At 37.1% G+C, this 16,773-nt stretch overlaps 1 protein-coding gene across 1 annotated transcript in view; it reads left to right on the top strand.

Annotated features, from left to right (window-relative positions):
• The window catches only part of LOC126470686 (forkhead box protein P1), a 724,940-nt gene that overhangs the window by 587,665 nt on the left and 120,502 nt on the right, over positions 1 to 16,773 (top strand). Inside the window, exon 10 of the mRNA XM_050098687.1 lies at positions 9,866 to 10,073. Coding sequence (XP_049954644.1) covers positions 9,866 to 10,073 — 208 coding nt within the window. The remainder of the gene's footprint in view (positions 1 to 9,865; positions 10,074 to 16,773) is intronic.

A 16,773-nucleotide genomic window follows, 5' to 3' on the forward strand; every position in this document is an offset into this window, starting at 1 on the left:
TTCATTTGGTAAGTCACATCATCTTTGTTTTTAGATATATTTTTCCCACGTGGACTGTTACCCTCTTACTCTTAATATCAGTATGTCTGAAATTGAACAAGGTAGTATTGAACAAGGTACTATATATATATATATATATATATATATATATATATATATAGTTGGACACATAGCATATTATGCATAAATTTTCATCAAATTTCATTATGGTTATGTTTAAATGAATAACAGTAGTGTGCTATGAAATAACAATAGATTTAAAAGCATCAACTATCTCTCTCTCTCTCTCTCTCTCTCTCTCTCTCTCTCTCACACACACACACACACACACACACACACACACACACACACACGCACACGCACAAATAAGATGTTTTTTGCTACAGTGACTTTATGAGGTTTGATCGTGCTGACTGCTGGTCATATATAGTCCTCGTATAAATTTTCTTGGACTTTTGAGCATCTTTCTGAAGGATACAGAGTTTTTTTTCTAATGGGGATTCTGTGTCTGAAAATTAGACAAATGCTCAAACAAGAAGTAATATATTCCCCAAAATTAGCTTAAAATTACTCTATCATATTTTTCAGTCATTGTGCAGCAAACTGAATGAAATGAAATAATGTTAAATAATTAGAATGATATTTCTGCCTCATGCTTTACTTCACACATGCTAGTCTGAGATATGTTAGAGCTGATATGCTGCTCTCAGTTCAAATTAGCAGGCATATTTTACAGGAAAACATTCAGTTTTGGTGGTAACTGTATATATGTCCAGAAAAATGTAGACTGCAGTAATATGATTAAATTTTGACTGTCTATATAGTGAAAGAAACAAAGAAGTCACTGTAGGTATCCTGTGGACACAGCCACTAGGCTGTTGCTTAGATTGTATAGAGCTATGAAATTGTGGGGGTTTTAATTGCTTTATTTCACCCATTCTTTCAAATAGCTTCAGACATTGTCTGTATGATTTAAAGGGCCAGTTGAGGAGTGAAACAGTTCTTGAGTGATTGCCAAACCATGAATTTATGCATGCAGGCCTGTGAAGATGGCTGTTGCCACCCCTGTGGATATGTCTATTGTTATTGTGGAAGACAGAAAAGTCCACAGCATACTGAACACAAAGATTTAGTACAGAAGGAAACACTTGGTCACCAAGAATGTTGAAATAAGCATCCTGATTCATGTTCACAATAACCTGAATGAGTGTGCCCAAGACCAGGTATGTAAAACACCCCTGAAACATTGCAGAACCATCACCAGTCTGAACTCTATGCTACACACACTGCAGTTTGACTCCTTATTAGATTGTCAGTCCACTCGGTACCTTGCATCATTTGAAAAGAGACAAAACCGTGGCCTGGTAGACCACATTATGAGCCTCTGGTCAGCTACTGTTCAGTTTCTGTGTTTTTTCCATGATACCTGACTCCAAAAGATCATTGCCACCCTTTGCAATATTGCTCAGAAGCTGGTTAAGATCGACAATCATCCACTGCCTGCAGCAATTCCTTTTGAGTCTGGACTCAAATGTCACTGACACCGCATGAGACTTGTCTCCAGACCCTGTTGGTTAGGATTTTGTTTACAGCTATTGTTCTTATGCTGTGTTACTTGGTTGTCTGTGGTTACACCATTCATTGTAGACACAGTGGTCAATCTGAGTTGATACATCAACAAATTGGGCAACTTCATTCATGCAGTGGGCATATTGAAACACAATGCCTTGATTTTGCCATCCTGGCATGTTTCTACATCGATCCATTTTACTGCAATGATTCCATATGACCCACTGGCTCATGCATACAACTTCACTGCCATGACTTATATCAGCAGTGAAGACTCACATAACTGCTTTGTAACAATACTACACCATTTTCCCTGCTCTAAAGTGATTATTGTGCTCTTTTTTTTTTGGGGGGGGGGGGATGATATTTTGTCCATAAAGCTTATATAGGCATACACAATTTCATTTTTGCAGTGTGCATATGGAGTCAGCTCAGACAAAATACTGCACGTCAGTGTGTCATATGAAGTCCTGCAATGACAGAAAACATTGTTTAGTTTTTTGTTACAAACAATTTTTTTTAATGAAATTTTGTGTGTTCATTCTATAGAGTGGTCCCCAATTAACGTAGCTCAATATCTGGTTAAACAATATTTATTAACAGGGCCAAATGAATACACAAAATAACCAGCACTCCAGCTGCTGCATGGTGGCAGTTGACAGCTTTGGGCAGTGGGGTGGGCTGGGGGGATGGCAAGTGAGATGAAGCAAACTGGGTGACTGGGTGGAGGAAATTTGGTAAGGGAAACGTGACAAACAAACATTTACCTGCCTTTCATTGTCTGCTGCTGTTGCTACTGACTGACGGAGGACAAGCCATGTAGCTTCTGTTCTAATACAGTGTGAACCATTTATCACATTCAAGACTTTTACAGAATGACCTGCTATTTCACAATCCATGTGCCTACTTCCCCGGCCTCATGTGCTGACCTGCACTGTACTATTTGCCAGTACCATGAAGCACTACTATGCAATTACTGCTGGGGTGTGGCTGATTATTTCTTTTGTAGCCCTCAATATTGCAGTAGACTAATATGGAATTGCTTTGTTGAATGGTCACAGAAAATAGCATTTTGTTTGTAACCACAAACAAACTGATGATTTTTGTCAATGTTGGGTGTTACATACAACACATGATGTGTTATGTGCAGTGTTTTCCTGTTCTTCCATTTAAAGCATTGAACATTGCAGAGACAGTGTTGCAAATACCTACAAAAACATCAAAGAGAATTTGCCTGGCAACTGTTACAGGAGGCACCCAATATGTAAGAGCCTATATAATGTATAAAAAGCATAATAATGTATAACACATAATGATTTACAAGAGTAATGTATTGTAAGGGAAGTCTTCACAATTTTGAGAGTCCGTAAGTTTCTTGACAGTGCCTGTGTTAGTCTTGAGCAAGAGTATACTTTTTGTTGTGTATCCTGAAGGTTCTTCTATCTTTTGATCTGCAAATGTTTGGGCATAGTTCATATTGTATCCTGTTATGAAGATATGATGATGTCTAATTTTCAGCCAGTTTATGAATATCAGTATCCCCTAGTTTCATCAGTAAAATAATTTAATTCATTGTGTCTTCTGGTCATCATATGTAGATAAAAAAGAGCTTAATTATTATATAGAAGATTTTCTAAAATTCTTAATGCTCTGAAGAAATACATTATTGTATGTAGTGACTGCAGTACTAATTTCTCGAAACAAAAATATTTGAAAAATTTGTGGTTACATATAATCATTTTAGTAGCTTTTCCGAAGAAACTATAACAAACTATAACAAAATCTATACAAAAATCATACAAATGGAACATTATAGGCAAAAAGAATCATGCCAAAATAAGAAGAGATTGTAGTTATACAAGCTGACTAAACATTCTGATTTCCTTGAATACTGTAAATGACTCACAGAAATACAACTTATTTTAAAATAAAAAGAAAAAAAGGAAATAATAACAAAATAGAGAATTCCAGGAACAAAACTAAAGCCACCTTGAAAATAATCAGATGTGAAATTGGTACTAAATCATTTAAGCACAGTGTTATTAACTTGATTGAAAATAACAAATAATTTATAAAATGACATTATTCATGTATCCTGTAATACCTAAGGAATTGCCAAAAATTATAAAGTGGTTTCTGAATAGCTTTCCAGTGGTTATGAGGGATACCAGATATTACCATCAAAGCAGGTGTAACCTTTATTTTAGAACAATTAAAAGACTTTTCGACTTTGAAAGAAGCCTATTTTCAAATAATCCACAAACTGTGAATGTAAATGTAGTACACAAGAAGAGTGACAAATGTAACATTGCTATCTTCAGACCCATATCAGTTTTTTGGGACTGCAGCAAAAATATTGAAGTGCAAGAAAAAAACAGTTTTGTTAAATAAAGAAATGCTGATAAATGAATCACAAATGGATTTCAGACCTAGCAGGTCCACCCAGTGCTCAAATTTTGCATTTTTAAGGGAATATTAACATAAATATATAATAAACAATATGTTTCTGGTATATTTCTCGAACAGTGCAGATGATGTGCAAAAGCAAATCAGACATGGAGTTCCTCAGGAGTCTGTTCTAAGCATTGGCCAAATTCTTCTCTGTGTAAATGAATGGGTAGAATAAAAAAAATAGTAGGACTGCAGTAAATTTTGCAGAGAACATAAATATTTTCATTAGATTACATGATGAAAATATCTGTTGGAATCTGCAATAGGTGACATATTGATTTTGAATTAACATGCTGATAAAATCTTAAAAACTGTAGCAGTCAACCTTCACTCTACATACAACCCTCATCCTGAACTGTATCTATTTGTCATTGAAGGCAAAACTACCACAACTGTTAGAAATACAAATTTTTAGGTATAATATTGAAGAAGAAATGAAAATAAAACACCACTGTACTTCTAACTATATCCTCGTTCAAAATATGAGCAAATCATCAGTGGTAACATTATCCATGGCAGTTTTTAGTCATCACTGATGTAACTTTTTTCTGGAGGAACATCACAGTTAGCATTTGGGCAACTTCATTCATGGAGTGGGCTATGGAAACACAATACCCTGATTCTGTCATGTTTCTACATCGATCCATCTTACTGCACTGATTCTATATGACCCACTGGCTCATTCATACCCACTTCACTGTCATGACTTACATAAGCAGTGGAGATTCACATAACTGCTTGGTAACAATACTACACCATTTTCCTGCTCTAAAGTGACTACCATGCTCTTTTTTTTCTGATGGGTGGGGGGTGACATTTTGTCCATCAAGCTTATTATTAACAGAGACAGTTGAACACACAAAATAACCAGCACTCCAGCTGCTGCGTGGTGGTTTGTTGAGATTAAAGAGAATGAGTGGTAAAGCAAATTACATACATATATTTCTTATATAGAACATACATTTATTTATTTATTTATTTTATTTATCCATCCATTGACAATAAATATTGTATGGATGTTGTCAAGGGTACATGTAAGCCATTTCAAAGAAATGGGACACAAACAATATATACATAAAAAAGTACAAAACAAAATAATACAATGAAGTTAATAATAATACAATGAAATTAATATAGCCTATATACATCCCTGCTTGTTATTTTAAATGCATAGTCTGTTTTTCATAAGGCTTTAGTTTTGTCCTCCCTAAATGGCAAGTCCTTATATACACAACACTGCTTAAGTATATATTTACATCACACAACAGCTGTCCTTTAAGTATGTAAATGTAATGAATGATTAGGTACAGATAGAGTATTTTCCATTTTGCCTTTATAAATGTCATCAGAAAAAATGTATTGACCTACATAGTCATTTACAGAATAAAAACATTGTTGTACTAGAAATTTTTTAAATTCTGCTTTAAATTTGTTATCATCTTCTAACTGCCTGATGTTGACTGGTAGTGTGTTGTACAGTTTTGCACCGATATGGCTCACATGCCTTTGTGTATTCGTTCTTTTTGTTCGCTGAGTATGGAGTGCTGCGCTACTACGGGTATTGTAGTTATGAAAGTCGGCATTTGTCTGAAAATCTGCAGTGTGGGTCCTGACATACAATACACATTTGTATATGTATAATAATGGTATAGTAAGTATTCTAAGCTTTTGGAATATGGATTTGCAGTGTGTCTGTGGATGACTGTGAGTTATTATTTGGATGGCCCTCTTCTGTAACAAAAAAATTTGTTTTAGACGCCCTGTTGTGGATCCCCAAAATATTATTCCGTATGTGGCAAGAGATTGAAAATAGCTGAAATATGCCTTTCTGGCACCCTCTGAGGTACAAACATTTGCAATAATTCTGAGGGCAAAACAGGCTGAATTAAGTTTCTGTGCAAGTTTTATTACATGGTCATTAAAATTTAAGTTTTCGTTCACACAAATCCCCAGCAATTTTGTGGATGTCATTCTGTCTAAGGCTTTGTCACCCCGCACCAGATCGAGATTTACATTTTGACATCTTTTCCCAAACTGCATATAATTTGTTTTATTTACATTCAGTGTCAACCTGTTTGCATTGAACCAAGATGGATGTAATTTAGTACCTTATCAGCAGTTGTACATCAAAATTAAATACACTTCAAGTGAAACTTAGATAGTAATTATTTGATCATTGCTTCTATTCTGTTTCTGAATATTTGGAGTGTCATAACAATTTAATGTAATTGATCAAATGTTGTTAGTAGTATTATTTTCCTCTGTACATTAATATTAAAATATTCATCATAGAGTCCCATTCGGTTACTGCTGTTGCATATGTTGGTTATATTATTCCATTGTTGTTTTATATCATAGTAGTGACGTTCCCTGGCTTTGCATAGATAGCACTAAGTATCCATGACCAGACGACTTGTTTACAGTATATTGTGATATGCACAAACATCCATTGTAAATCAGTGTATCGATTAGTGAAAACCAAATCAAAAGCCCTGCAGTAGTTCCTGAAGCTAGCCATCATGTACAGACAGAAAATGTAGTGTGGGACTTGAATTCATAAGAGGTATGGATTCTGGCCAAGTTTTGCTGCTCACTTGAGTTGCAGCAATTGTTACTTTACATTTTTACCACCAGATACTGATGACCAGCTTGTAGCTCCGATCATTGCCACAAGGTGTCACTCCAAACACCAATTAAGCATGGAGTAGACAACAGTACATACTCTATGCCATCAAAAGTATCCGGACACCTGGCTGAAAGTGACTTACAAGTTCATGGCGCCCTCCATCAGTAATGCTGGAATTCAGTATGGTGTTGGCCCACCCTTAGCCTTGATGACAGCTTCCACTCTCACAGGCATACGTTCAATAAGGTGCTGGAAGGTTTCTTGGGGAATGGCAGCCCATTCTTCATGGAGTGCTGCACTGAGGAGAGGTATCGATGTTGGTTGGTGAGGCCTTTCATGAAGTTGGCTTTCCAAAACATCCCAGAGGTGTTCTATAGGATTCAGCTCAGGACTCTGTGCAGGCCAGTCCATTACAGGGATGTTGTTGTCATGTAACCGCTCCACCACACACCGTGCATTATGAACAGGTGCTCAATTGTGTTGAAGGATGCAGTCGCCATCCCTGAATTGCTCTTCAGCAGTGGGAAGTAAGACGGTGCTTAAAACATCAATGTAAATGTGTGCTGCAATAGTGCCACGCAAAACAACAAGTGGTGCAAGCTCCCTCCATGAAAACATGACCACTGAATTTTTCTGTTGGCACTTCACATGCTGGCAGATGACGTTCACTGAGCATTCACCATATCCACAACCTGCCATTGGATCGCCACGTTGTGTACCATGAGTTGTGACTCCACTCAATGTATTTCCACTGTTCAATTGTCCAGTGTTTATGCTACGTACATCAAGGAAGGTGCCGTTTGGCTTTTACTGGCATGATGTGGGGCTTATGAAAAGCTGTTTGATCATGAAATCAAGTTTTCTCATCTCCTGCCTAACTGTCATAGTACTTACAGTGGATTCTGATGCAGTTTGGAATTCCTGTGTGATGGTCCAACCTCTTCAATTGTTGATAGTCTCTGTTAGTCAACAGATGAGGTTGGCCTGTATGCTTTTGTACTATATGTGTCCCTTCACATTTCCACTTCACTATCACACTGGAAACAGTGGACCTAGGGGTGCTTAGTAGTGTGGAAATCTCACATACAGATGTATGACACAAGTGACACCCAATCACCTGACCACTTTTGAAGTCTATGAGTTCTGCGGGATGCCTTATTCTGCTCTCTCATGATGTCTAATGACTACTGAGATCGCTGATATAGAGTATTTAGCGATAGGTGGCAGCACAATGCACCTAATATGAAAAACATATGTTTTAGGGGTGTCAGATACGTTTGATCACATAGTGTGTATTATACACTCATCATCATCATTTAACGGAGAACATCGTCCACTGTCCATCCTCTGGTCACTAGATCAGCCTTAATCAAGTCCATCCATTGGGTTCAAAGTCTTCCATGAGGTCTTTTCCCATCCACCTTTCTTTCCAAATTTAATTTTGCTGTTCTCGTTGGTTCCGTTCTCATCACATGACCGTACCATCAAAGTCTAGACGCGCCAATTCGATCTAATAGGGATGACTTTATTCTGGCTTCTTTCCTCACCTCCTCATTCCTTAACTTGTCCATCTTGGTCTTCTGGATGGTGGATCTAAGAAATTTCATCTCTGATGCTTGCAGCCTGGATGATTCTCTTTTTTTGAGGGTACATGTTTCCATACCATAGGTCAATATTGGTATGAAATAGCTATTGAACATCATCAGTTTTGGAATCAAGTCATCCCATAAAAGTGATCTTGCTGAAAACAATAAATTATATACAAAAATCTTCATTGTGAATCAGTCTATCTATTAGAGAAAACCATATCAAGATCCCTACAGTAGTTACTGAGATTAGCCATAGTAAACAGACAGAAAAACACAGCAGGAGACTTTAATTTATAATATCTAAAGATGTACAAGTATTGTACTCTCTCAGGATTTGCTGGGCCAGTAATAAATACATATACAGATAAAATGAACATAAATGAATTTAACTTTTGCTGATCTTCATTCATTGTAGTCAATGCATTTTATTTTTTTTAATCTGACCCATTATGGTTGTTGAACCTGACACTGTGGCTAAAGTAGCAGTTGCTTTGTATTAATATTCCAACTAGTCACTTCATTATGCTTTCCAAAAACATTTATTTTTCCAAGCTGCTGAAGGGGCATCTTCAGATAGTTGATATTTATAGGCCCTGGTATAAAACGTGTTGTGTCTGTAAATATTAATGACCTTCAGTGGCTTGAAAACTAGCTAATGAAAAAATTAATATTTTTGGAAAGCATTATAAAATGAGTGGTTGCAGTATTAATATAAAGTACCTAGTAGCCAATATAGTCCACCTCTGTAGCTGAGTAGTCAGCATAGATGGCTGCTATATGGAGGACCCGGGTTAGATTCCTGGTACCGCCAAGGATTTTTCTTTGGTGGGAGGACTGGTATGGGGTGCACTCAGCCTCATGATGCCAATTGAGGAACTACTTCACCAAGTAGTAGTGGCTTCATGGTCTGGAAAGCCTGCAAAATGACTGGGAGAGCAGTGTGCTGACCACATACCCCTCCATACTGCATCCACATGATGCCACAAGGCAGAGGATGATGCAGCAGCTAGTAGATATCCCTTGGGCCTTCATGGTCTGCCAGTGGGCTTATTTAAGGTAGTCAGTATAGTAACCAAACAATTGACGTAATTTGACCTTTAATATAAAAAATAATTTTATCATCTGAATTACCTAAGTCTTTGCTATTATGAAACAGTTATGCTGTTTGGTAAGTTTTAATGAATTAAAGCAGTGACAGCATATTACTGTATAGGCTGCCTCTATAAAACCTACCCAAGAATTTATGAAACTAGGGTAAAGTATTTAAAAGAATCGTTCCTTTTCATAAATATTCCCACTATTTATACTACTATTCTATTCAAAACAATTGTCAATTAAATGAGTGTTATTTCAGTCATTCTGACCATTAAATGCAGATTCATCCTTCATTTTATGTCATAGACTAACATTTAATTGTTAAAATACTTGCTTTTGTACTGTATATTGTTACCAATACTGTGTTACTTATTTTAATAAATTTCTATGAAGAATATCCAAAAATCTTTCAGAATTTCAATAGAAAAACAATTTTTTCCAAGAACATTGTTTATACTATTTCAGCTTTAAGTTCATAGATAATACATATGATTTCAGAAATTCATATTGACACTCTCTACTTGTTCTGTTTCAGACGGGGCCAAATCTCTCAAAACTTAACCTTTCCTCTGTTCTCCTTAACCAACCCCCACACTCAATGCCATCTTCAGTCAGTCAGCCTGTTTCTATGTCATCTCTGGTGTCTGCAGTCCGATCTCCAATTCTCCAGCCTCCTACTCCAAACATTAGTGGACCAATCAGAAGGCGAATAAGTGATAAATCTGCTCTGTCACTTGCTGGAGGTTAGTTGCTACACTTATTTGATAAGATATTTTTGAAATGTAGATTTCAAAAAGTAACAAAATATAGAAAGTAGGAAACTGAATTAAATGGTATTTATAGATGTAACACACATACAGGTACCTAGCAAAACAGTGGTGTGCGTGAACAGAGACAGAAAGTCATTTCATAGTAGATTTTGTCCCCTAGAGTGCAATGCCAGTACTTGCACAATGTTGACTTTCTTGTCAGATCTTGTGGCAGGTACACCTCACTTGCAAAAATAATGGTGTATTTTGATTTACACTATTGTTCAGTTATCAGCCTAGAAAACTCCATGAAAAAAAGGATAGTGTAGATGAATTGATTGTTATGCTGAAATTATTATAACCAATCAGCAGATATTTTTACTCTGACAAACTAGAACATTATAAAGACATTTATAACTGAGAAACTTTATGAGCTATGGATCAGTTTGCAGCTTCATTGTTAGTACATAAAAATACAGTACATAATGTGCTGTCCAGTCAAATTAATGTGACCACCTGTCAAAAGCACAAATAACCACCTTTGCAGTGTTGACTGCTGGGAGATATGCAGGAAGAGGGTCATTGAGATTCTGGAAGGTTTCAACAGTGATGTGGAGCCATACCAACTCCACTGCCATGGCCAACTGTGCTAGGTTTGTCAGTTGAGGATCCATGGTGTGAACAGCCTGATTGAGGTGGCCCCACAGATTCTTGATTGTATTGAAACCCGGAGAGTTTGGTGGCCACAGAGTATGGTTAACTCATCTCAGAGCTCTTTGAGCCACGTATGTACACTAAAAGCTGTGTGACACATTGCATTGTCCTGCTGGTGAGTGCCATCATGACAAGGAAAAACAAACTCCATGTAGATGTGGACATATGGACATATTCCCCAAGGATAGATGCATAATTTTGCTGATATATTTCACCTTCCAGAATCTTGAGATCATCCAGGGAATGCCATGAAATCATTCCCAGACAATAATGTATGCAAAGTATTTGTTTTCAGACATTTCATGCTACACATCCATCAGCCATCTCTCCAGTGTACCATGAAACATGATTTATCTGAAAAAGACATCTGTCACCACTTAGTGGATGTCAACTTGCAGTACTGGCATGCAAACTCCAGCCTTCATCACCAATGAATAGCCATCAGCATGGGTACATGAACCGGGAGCCAACTCCAGAGGCCCATACGCAGCAGCATTCCCTGAAGAGTCTTGAAGAGGCACTATTCATAGTTCTTTGGTTTATCTGGGTGGTCTGATGCTCAACCATTGGACATCTGTCTCCAGTACACATCTCCACAGCTGTCATTCATCCCTGTCAACCTATGGCCCATGATACACCACAGTTGCTTTGGCACCAGTTATGGATAGTGCCATTTTGCCATGCACAGTATACTTTAACTATGGTGGCACATGAACATTTTACAGAATTAGCAATTTCAGAAAGGCTTCCACCCTTGGGCTGAAAGCCAATGATAATGCCCTTTTGAATGTCGCATAAATCACTTCATTTCCTCATTACTACAATGACTGCACTGTTTTCCATATCTCCGACACACTCTATATACCCTCCCCTGTTAGTGCTGCAACCTGATTTCTGTGAGTGGTTGTTGCATGTTGACATTGAACATAGGCAGTGGGCACATTATTGTGACTGGACTGTGCAAATGCAGCACATATTGTTATTGCAGTGTGCATTACTACAGAAATCTTAAAAGCTATTAACAACATCAATCATATCAAAGAATTATTTAGTGTTGTGTAATGAGATTTTTAGTAGCCTTGTGTGCAGCTTATCTTTAAAGTATTTACTGCCTGGACTGAGCTGAAAGATTTACTTTATTAAGATTCTGAATTGATTCATATAGTGAGAATATAGTTTTCTTGATATTATGCACCTTCTTATATCCATACATGTCTGAAAGAACAGACACAATTTCAGTTCTGGAGCCATTATTAATAATTCAAGACACAAAGGAATTAATAACATTAGATTTTGGTGGTCATTGATTTAAATGAATGACGAAAGTTGAAAACTTTTGCCGGACTGAGATTCAAACCCAGGTCTCCTGCTTACTCGGCATTTGCACTGACCACTGCGCCATCAGGTCACAGTGGTCATCACAACTGCATGGCTAGGGTAGTGCATCTGCCTAGTAAGCAAGAGACCCAGGTTTGAATCATGGTCCAGCACATATTTTCAACTTTCCCCATTGATTTAAATCAATGCCCACTGGCAGCTAATGTCATTGATACCTTAGTGTCTTGATTTATTTTATCCAACTCAGCCTTATGTTGATCAACTTACTCCCTGACAACAAGCTCTGCAATAATGTTTTAACATAGCTTATCAAAATATAAATGGATAAATTCACTATTGTAAGTCTGATAAACAGAGGACGACAGTCTCCATATGGAAATTTTTCACAAATTAAACACACCTTTTTTTTTTTAAAAAAAAAAAAATCATTATTTGAAAGGAATGTTCCCATATAACCATGCTAATTATTTGTAATTATCAAAATATAAATGGATAAATTCACTATTGTAAGTCTGATAAACAGAGGACGACAGTCTCCATATGGAAATTTTTCACAAATTAAACACACCTTTTTTTTTAAAAAAAAAAAAATCATTATTTGAAAGGAATGTTCCCATATAACCATGCTAATTATTTGTAAGGCTGAAACAGTTAAAAATAGATACTCAAAAAAATTGAACAGTTACCACATCACTTAGACTCCACATGAGGTACGATGGCTGGGATATTTTACACAGACGTAATTGATATGTACTTCTCATTGGGGTTTGGAGTCAATATACACATGTAAAATACTTACAGGTTTAGTTTCATGTATCCCTTGATGATTCCAGTATGAGATTTTGTGTTTTGTTTGGATTACATACGTCTCTATTAGGGTCAACCACATAAAAACAGATGGAGTATTTTTTTGTTGTTGTCAGATTAAGAACTGTAATTATACAATATGTGATAAGTAATTCATCAGCAGCGTAACTTATGACATATGTAATGAGATAAATAATCGATTCTTTTAGTGTAAAAAGAGTGTGAGGGCATAGGTACCTGTGGAATATCAGGACAGATTTAATCTAAGGAGTAGTATTTATTTTGACTGAAAGGAATTGTTTTGTTTTGTCCAAAGTAATCACAGCCAATATGGACTTAAATACTGCATTAATCTCCTGCTTACAAATCCACATTTTGTTTGGTAAACAGTTGTATTTCATTGCATCATAGTCACTTGTACATCACTGAACATAGACGAAACTAACTGTTCACTCGCAAATCACATAATTCCTGTAGGTTGTAATGAGGTGGTGTGCAAGCCTGGAGAGGGATTCAGTTACACTTGAGATGTGCACAAGAGTATGAAAACTATGTGGAGTGTGAGGTCTGGGATAGCAACTTGAATTCATCTTATTCCAGTGGGAAGTACTGTTTTATTACTTTTGTTTTGTACTTTGAAACACCTGATATTTCCACTGCAACATGCATTACTGAAAGCTGCACTGTTGTTGCTGTCTATTCTTCTTATGGTGTCATTATTATTGGATAAAGCATGGAGCATCAGCAGTTAATAGTAGTTTCATAATCATTTGTTCACTTTGAGTATATAACAACATGGGAACATTCCATCCATCAAAATATGTTCTTTGTCAAAATTATTTAAAGCAGCAGATTTAGCACACATAGGCAAGCCAAATGAACTGCACATGTCCCCAACACCTGCATGCATAGTTTTTCCATTACTTGAGTCATGTTAGTTGGTTGGTTTGGGTAGTAAAGGGACCAAACTCCAAACTGCTGGGTTATCATCAGTCCCTTGTTGTATGGCAGGTGTGTGTGTGTGTGTGGGGGGGGGGGGGGGAGTGGAGGGGAGGGGTGCATTTAATTTAGATTTATCTGTTTACCTAAAATGTTCAATGACAACAAATGACTCATTCAATCATTCACAACAGTCTTCAGCAGTGTGTTTTTTAAGAGAGCAAGACCAAATTGATGTTAATGACATCATCTCATGCTATTATATTGCAGAGCATGCTATCTTTAACTGCATGCTTAACCATATGAATATCATTCTCCCCCAATTGCTCTGTGCCTTATTCAACACTACTATCTAGAACTCACACAGAGAGATTCTTATGTTAGTCGTGTTCAGAAAGTAACAGGAATTTTGTAATTTTTCATTTTTTATTAGTCCAGTTTGCACAGTTTTTTCGTTGTTGCATTGGTAAACATGCCTGAAGAGTATTCAGAGGATATATTACTCACACTTGCATAAACCTGTCTTCAGTTAACTCACATCAGAAAGTTCTGTAAAAGGTAGCAAGCTAAATATTTGGAGAAAATAGAAATAACCACATATTTGAGAAAACATCCTGACATTATTTTGAATGAACAGGCCCAACCTAAAGAAACAAAAAATTGGAAATTTACTAATATTTTCATAAATTTTTTGTGGTGAAATATATTTCTTTATGTGGACATTCTGTTAACATGTATAATGTACTTTAGAAATGAAATTAGGGTATATATCTATCAAATAAGCAACTCAGTCAATATGTTTGGATGTTAAGCACATTGGTATTGACAAGCATGTTGGGGGAACAAGTTGCAAAGGTCAGTGATGCACCTGAAATGTGGGAGATTAAACAACAAAATATGTGTTTTTGAATCTTTGTTTTGAAAAGGGTGGAAGGAAGATTGCGTTTAATGTCCTGTCAACATTAAGTCATTATAGATGGAGCACAAGCTCAGATTGTGTCAAGGATGGGGGAGGAAATTGGCTGTGCCCTTTTATCCTGGCATTTGCCTTGAGTGATTTAGGGAAATCATGGAAAACCTAAATCTGGATGGCCAGACATGGATTTGAACTATCATCCTCCGTAATATCAGTTTCCTGCATGCTATATTTAATTAATTGGAAATGTGGTAAAATATAGTTCAACAATGTGATGTTTGCCTATAAATTAGCAATTATAGGTCAGTGACAGTGACATGAGTGAATCACCACTTCCTCTCAATATTACATATTGTTTTGCTTTTCCCATTTCCCTGTGCAATATGGCACTCTGGACAGTACCATCTACAGAATAAACACTTCTACAGGACCCCATATCTTTCACAAAGCCTGACATCTAGTGCCAGTGCAGTTATTTGTTACTAAAGCAGCTACTGAAGAATTGTTAAATTCTGATATTGTGTGACAATCGGATAGTGCATGGGCTTCCCTCTCGACGCTTTGTGCGTAAAAAGTATGGCACGTACAGAATGTGCAGTGACTACTGGGCATTGAATGCCCAAATGGTACCTGACAGGTATCCAGTTGTTAATATACAACACTTTGCCCACTTGTTAGCTGGTACCTCCATATTTAGAATTATTGACTGTGAAAAGGCATATCTGCAGATTCCGATGGCACCAGAAGACATCTCCAAAACCACTGTCATTACTCCTTTTGGGCTGTATAAATTCCTGAACATGCCATTTGGATTAAAAAATGATGCCCAAATTTTCAGCATTTCATTGATAGGGTCCTCAGTCATTTTCCATTTTGCACCCTGTACTTAAACAGTATACTGATTTTCCACTCTTCAGGTGAACTGCATGAAGAGCACTTGCACTTAATCTTCAGTCTGCTGGAGGAATTCAGAAAGGGCATAAAAAGGGACAAATTCCAGCTATGCAAGCAGGAGGCTGCGTTCTTTGGCCACTTGATGATGTGGGACGGAATCAGACCTACACAAGAATGTACAGGACTCATCACATGGACACCACACCCAACAATGTGTCATGAAGTTCATAAACTTCTTGGAATGATAAACATTAATATGCATCACAGCTCAAATTGAAAATAAGCATACCCCTCTAACTAATGTCTAGGCAGATAAAAATACTCAGGGTAAACAGCCTCTGCAGTGGATCCCAGAGATGTGACATGCATCTGACACTATCAGAAATTGCCTTCACAGAACCATTACTTGGCACACCATTCACCTTCCGAGCAGCTGTCCATAATGATAGACACTGACAAAACCACAGTCAGGTCAGTCCTGCATAAACAGTAGAGCACCAACAACAACTGCCCCAATTCTTTTCACAGAAACTCACCAAGCCCTAAAAAATGTGTCAGCTTATGACCATGGACTTTTGGCTCTATACAAAGCCATTAGACACTTCTGTGAGGACACTGAGTGATGGCTGTTAACTATATTCACTGACCATCAACCACTGGCACACATAAAAAACAACCCCGGTAAGAACTACGCTGTTTGCCACTTCTGTCATCTGAATTACATTTGGCAATTTCCTGTGGGAATTTGCCACATTAACAGTGCCGATGATGTGGGTGCCAACTTTCTGTCTTGGATAAAGATGCTAAGTGCTACAATGTGCTTTAGTGAAATAGCAAAGGAACAAAAGTTGGATCAACAAGGTAATAGTACTATTGGTGGAGATCAACACTGGGTTAACTGTGGAACCATTACAGATTCCTGGCACAGACACTGATGGTGTAGTACTTCCCAACACAGAGTATGTCTGCTGGTGCCATTAAAGTTCTGCAGTGCAATTTTTGACAATCTATGTAACCGTTGAATCAAAACACCTTCAGCCATCTAAATTTTCAGTTGTTATTTCATTTGAGCAACCAGTTTCAATG

Source organism: Schistocerca serialis, chromosome 3 (genome assembly GCF_023864345.2).
Source record: "Schistocerca serialis cubense isolate TAMUIC-IGC-003099 chromosome 3, iqSchSeri2.2, whole genome shotgun sequence".
Lineage (NCBI taxonomy): Eukaryota > Metazoa > Arthropoda > Insecta > Orthoptera > Acrididae > Schistocerca > Schistocerca serialis.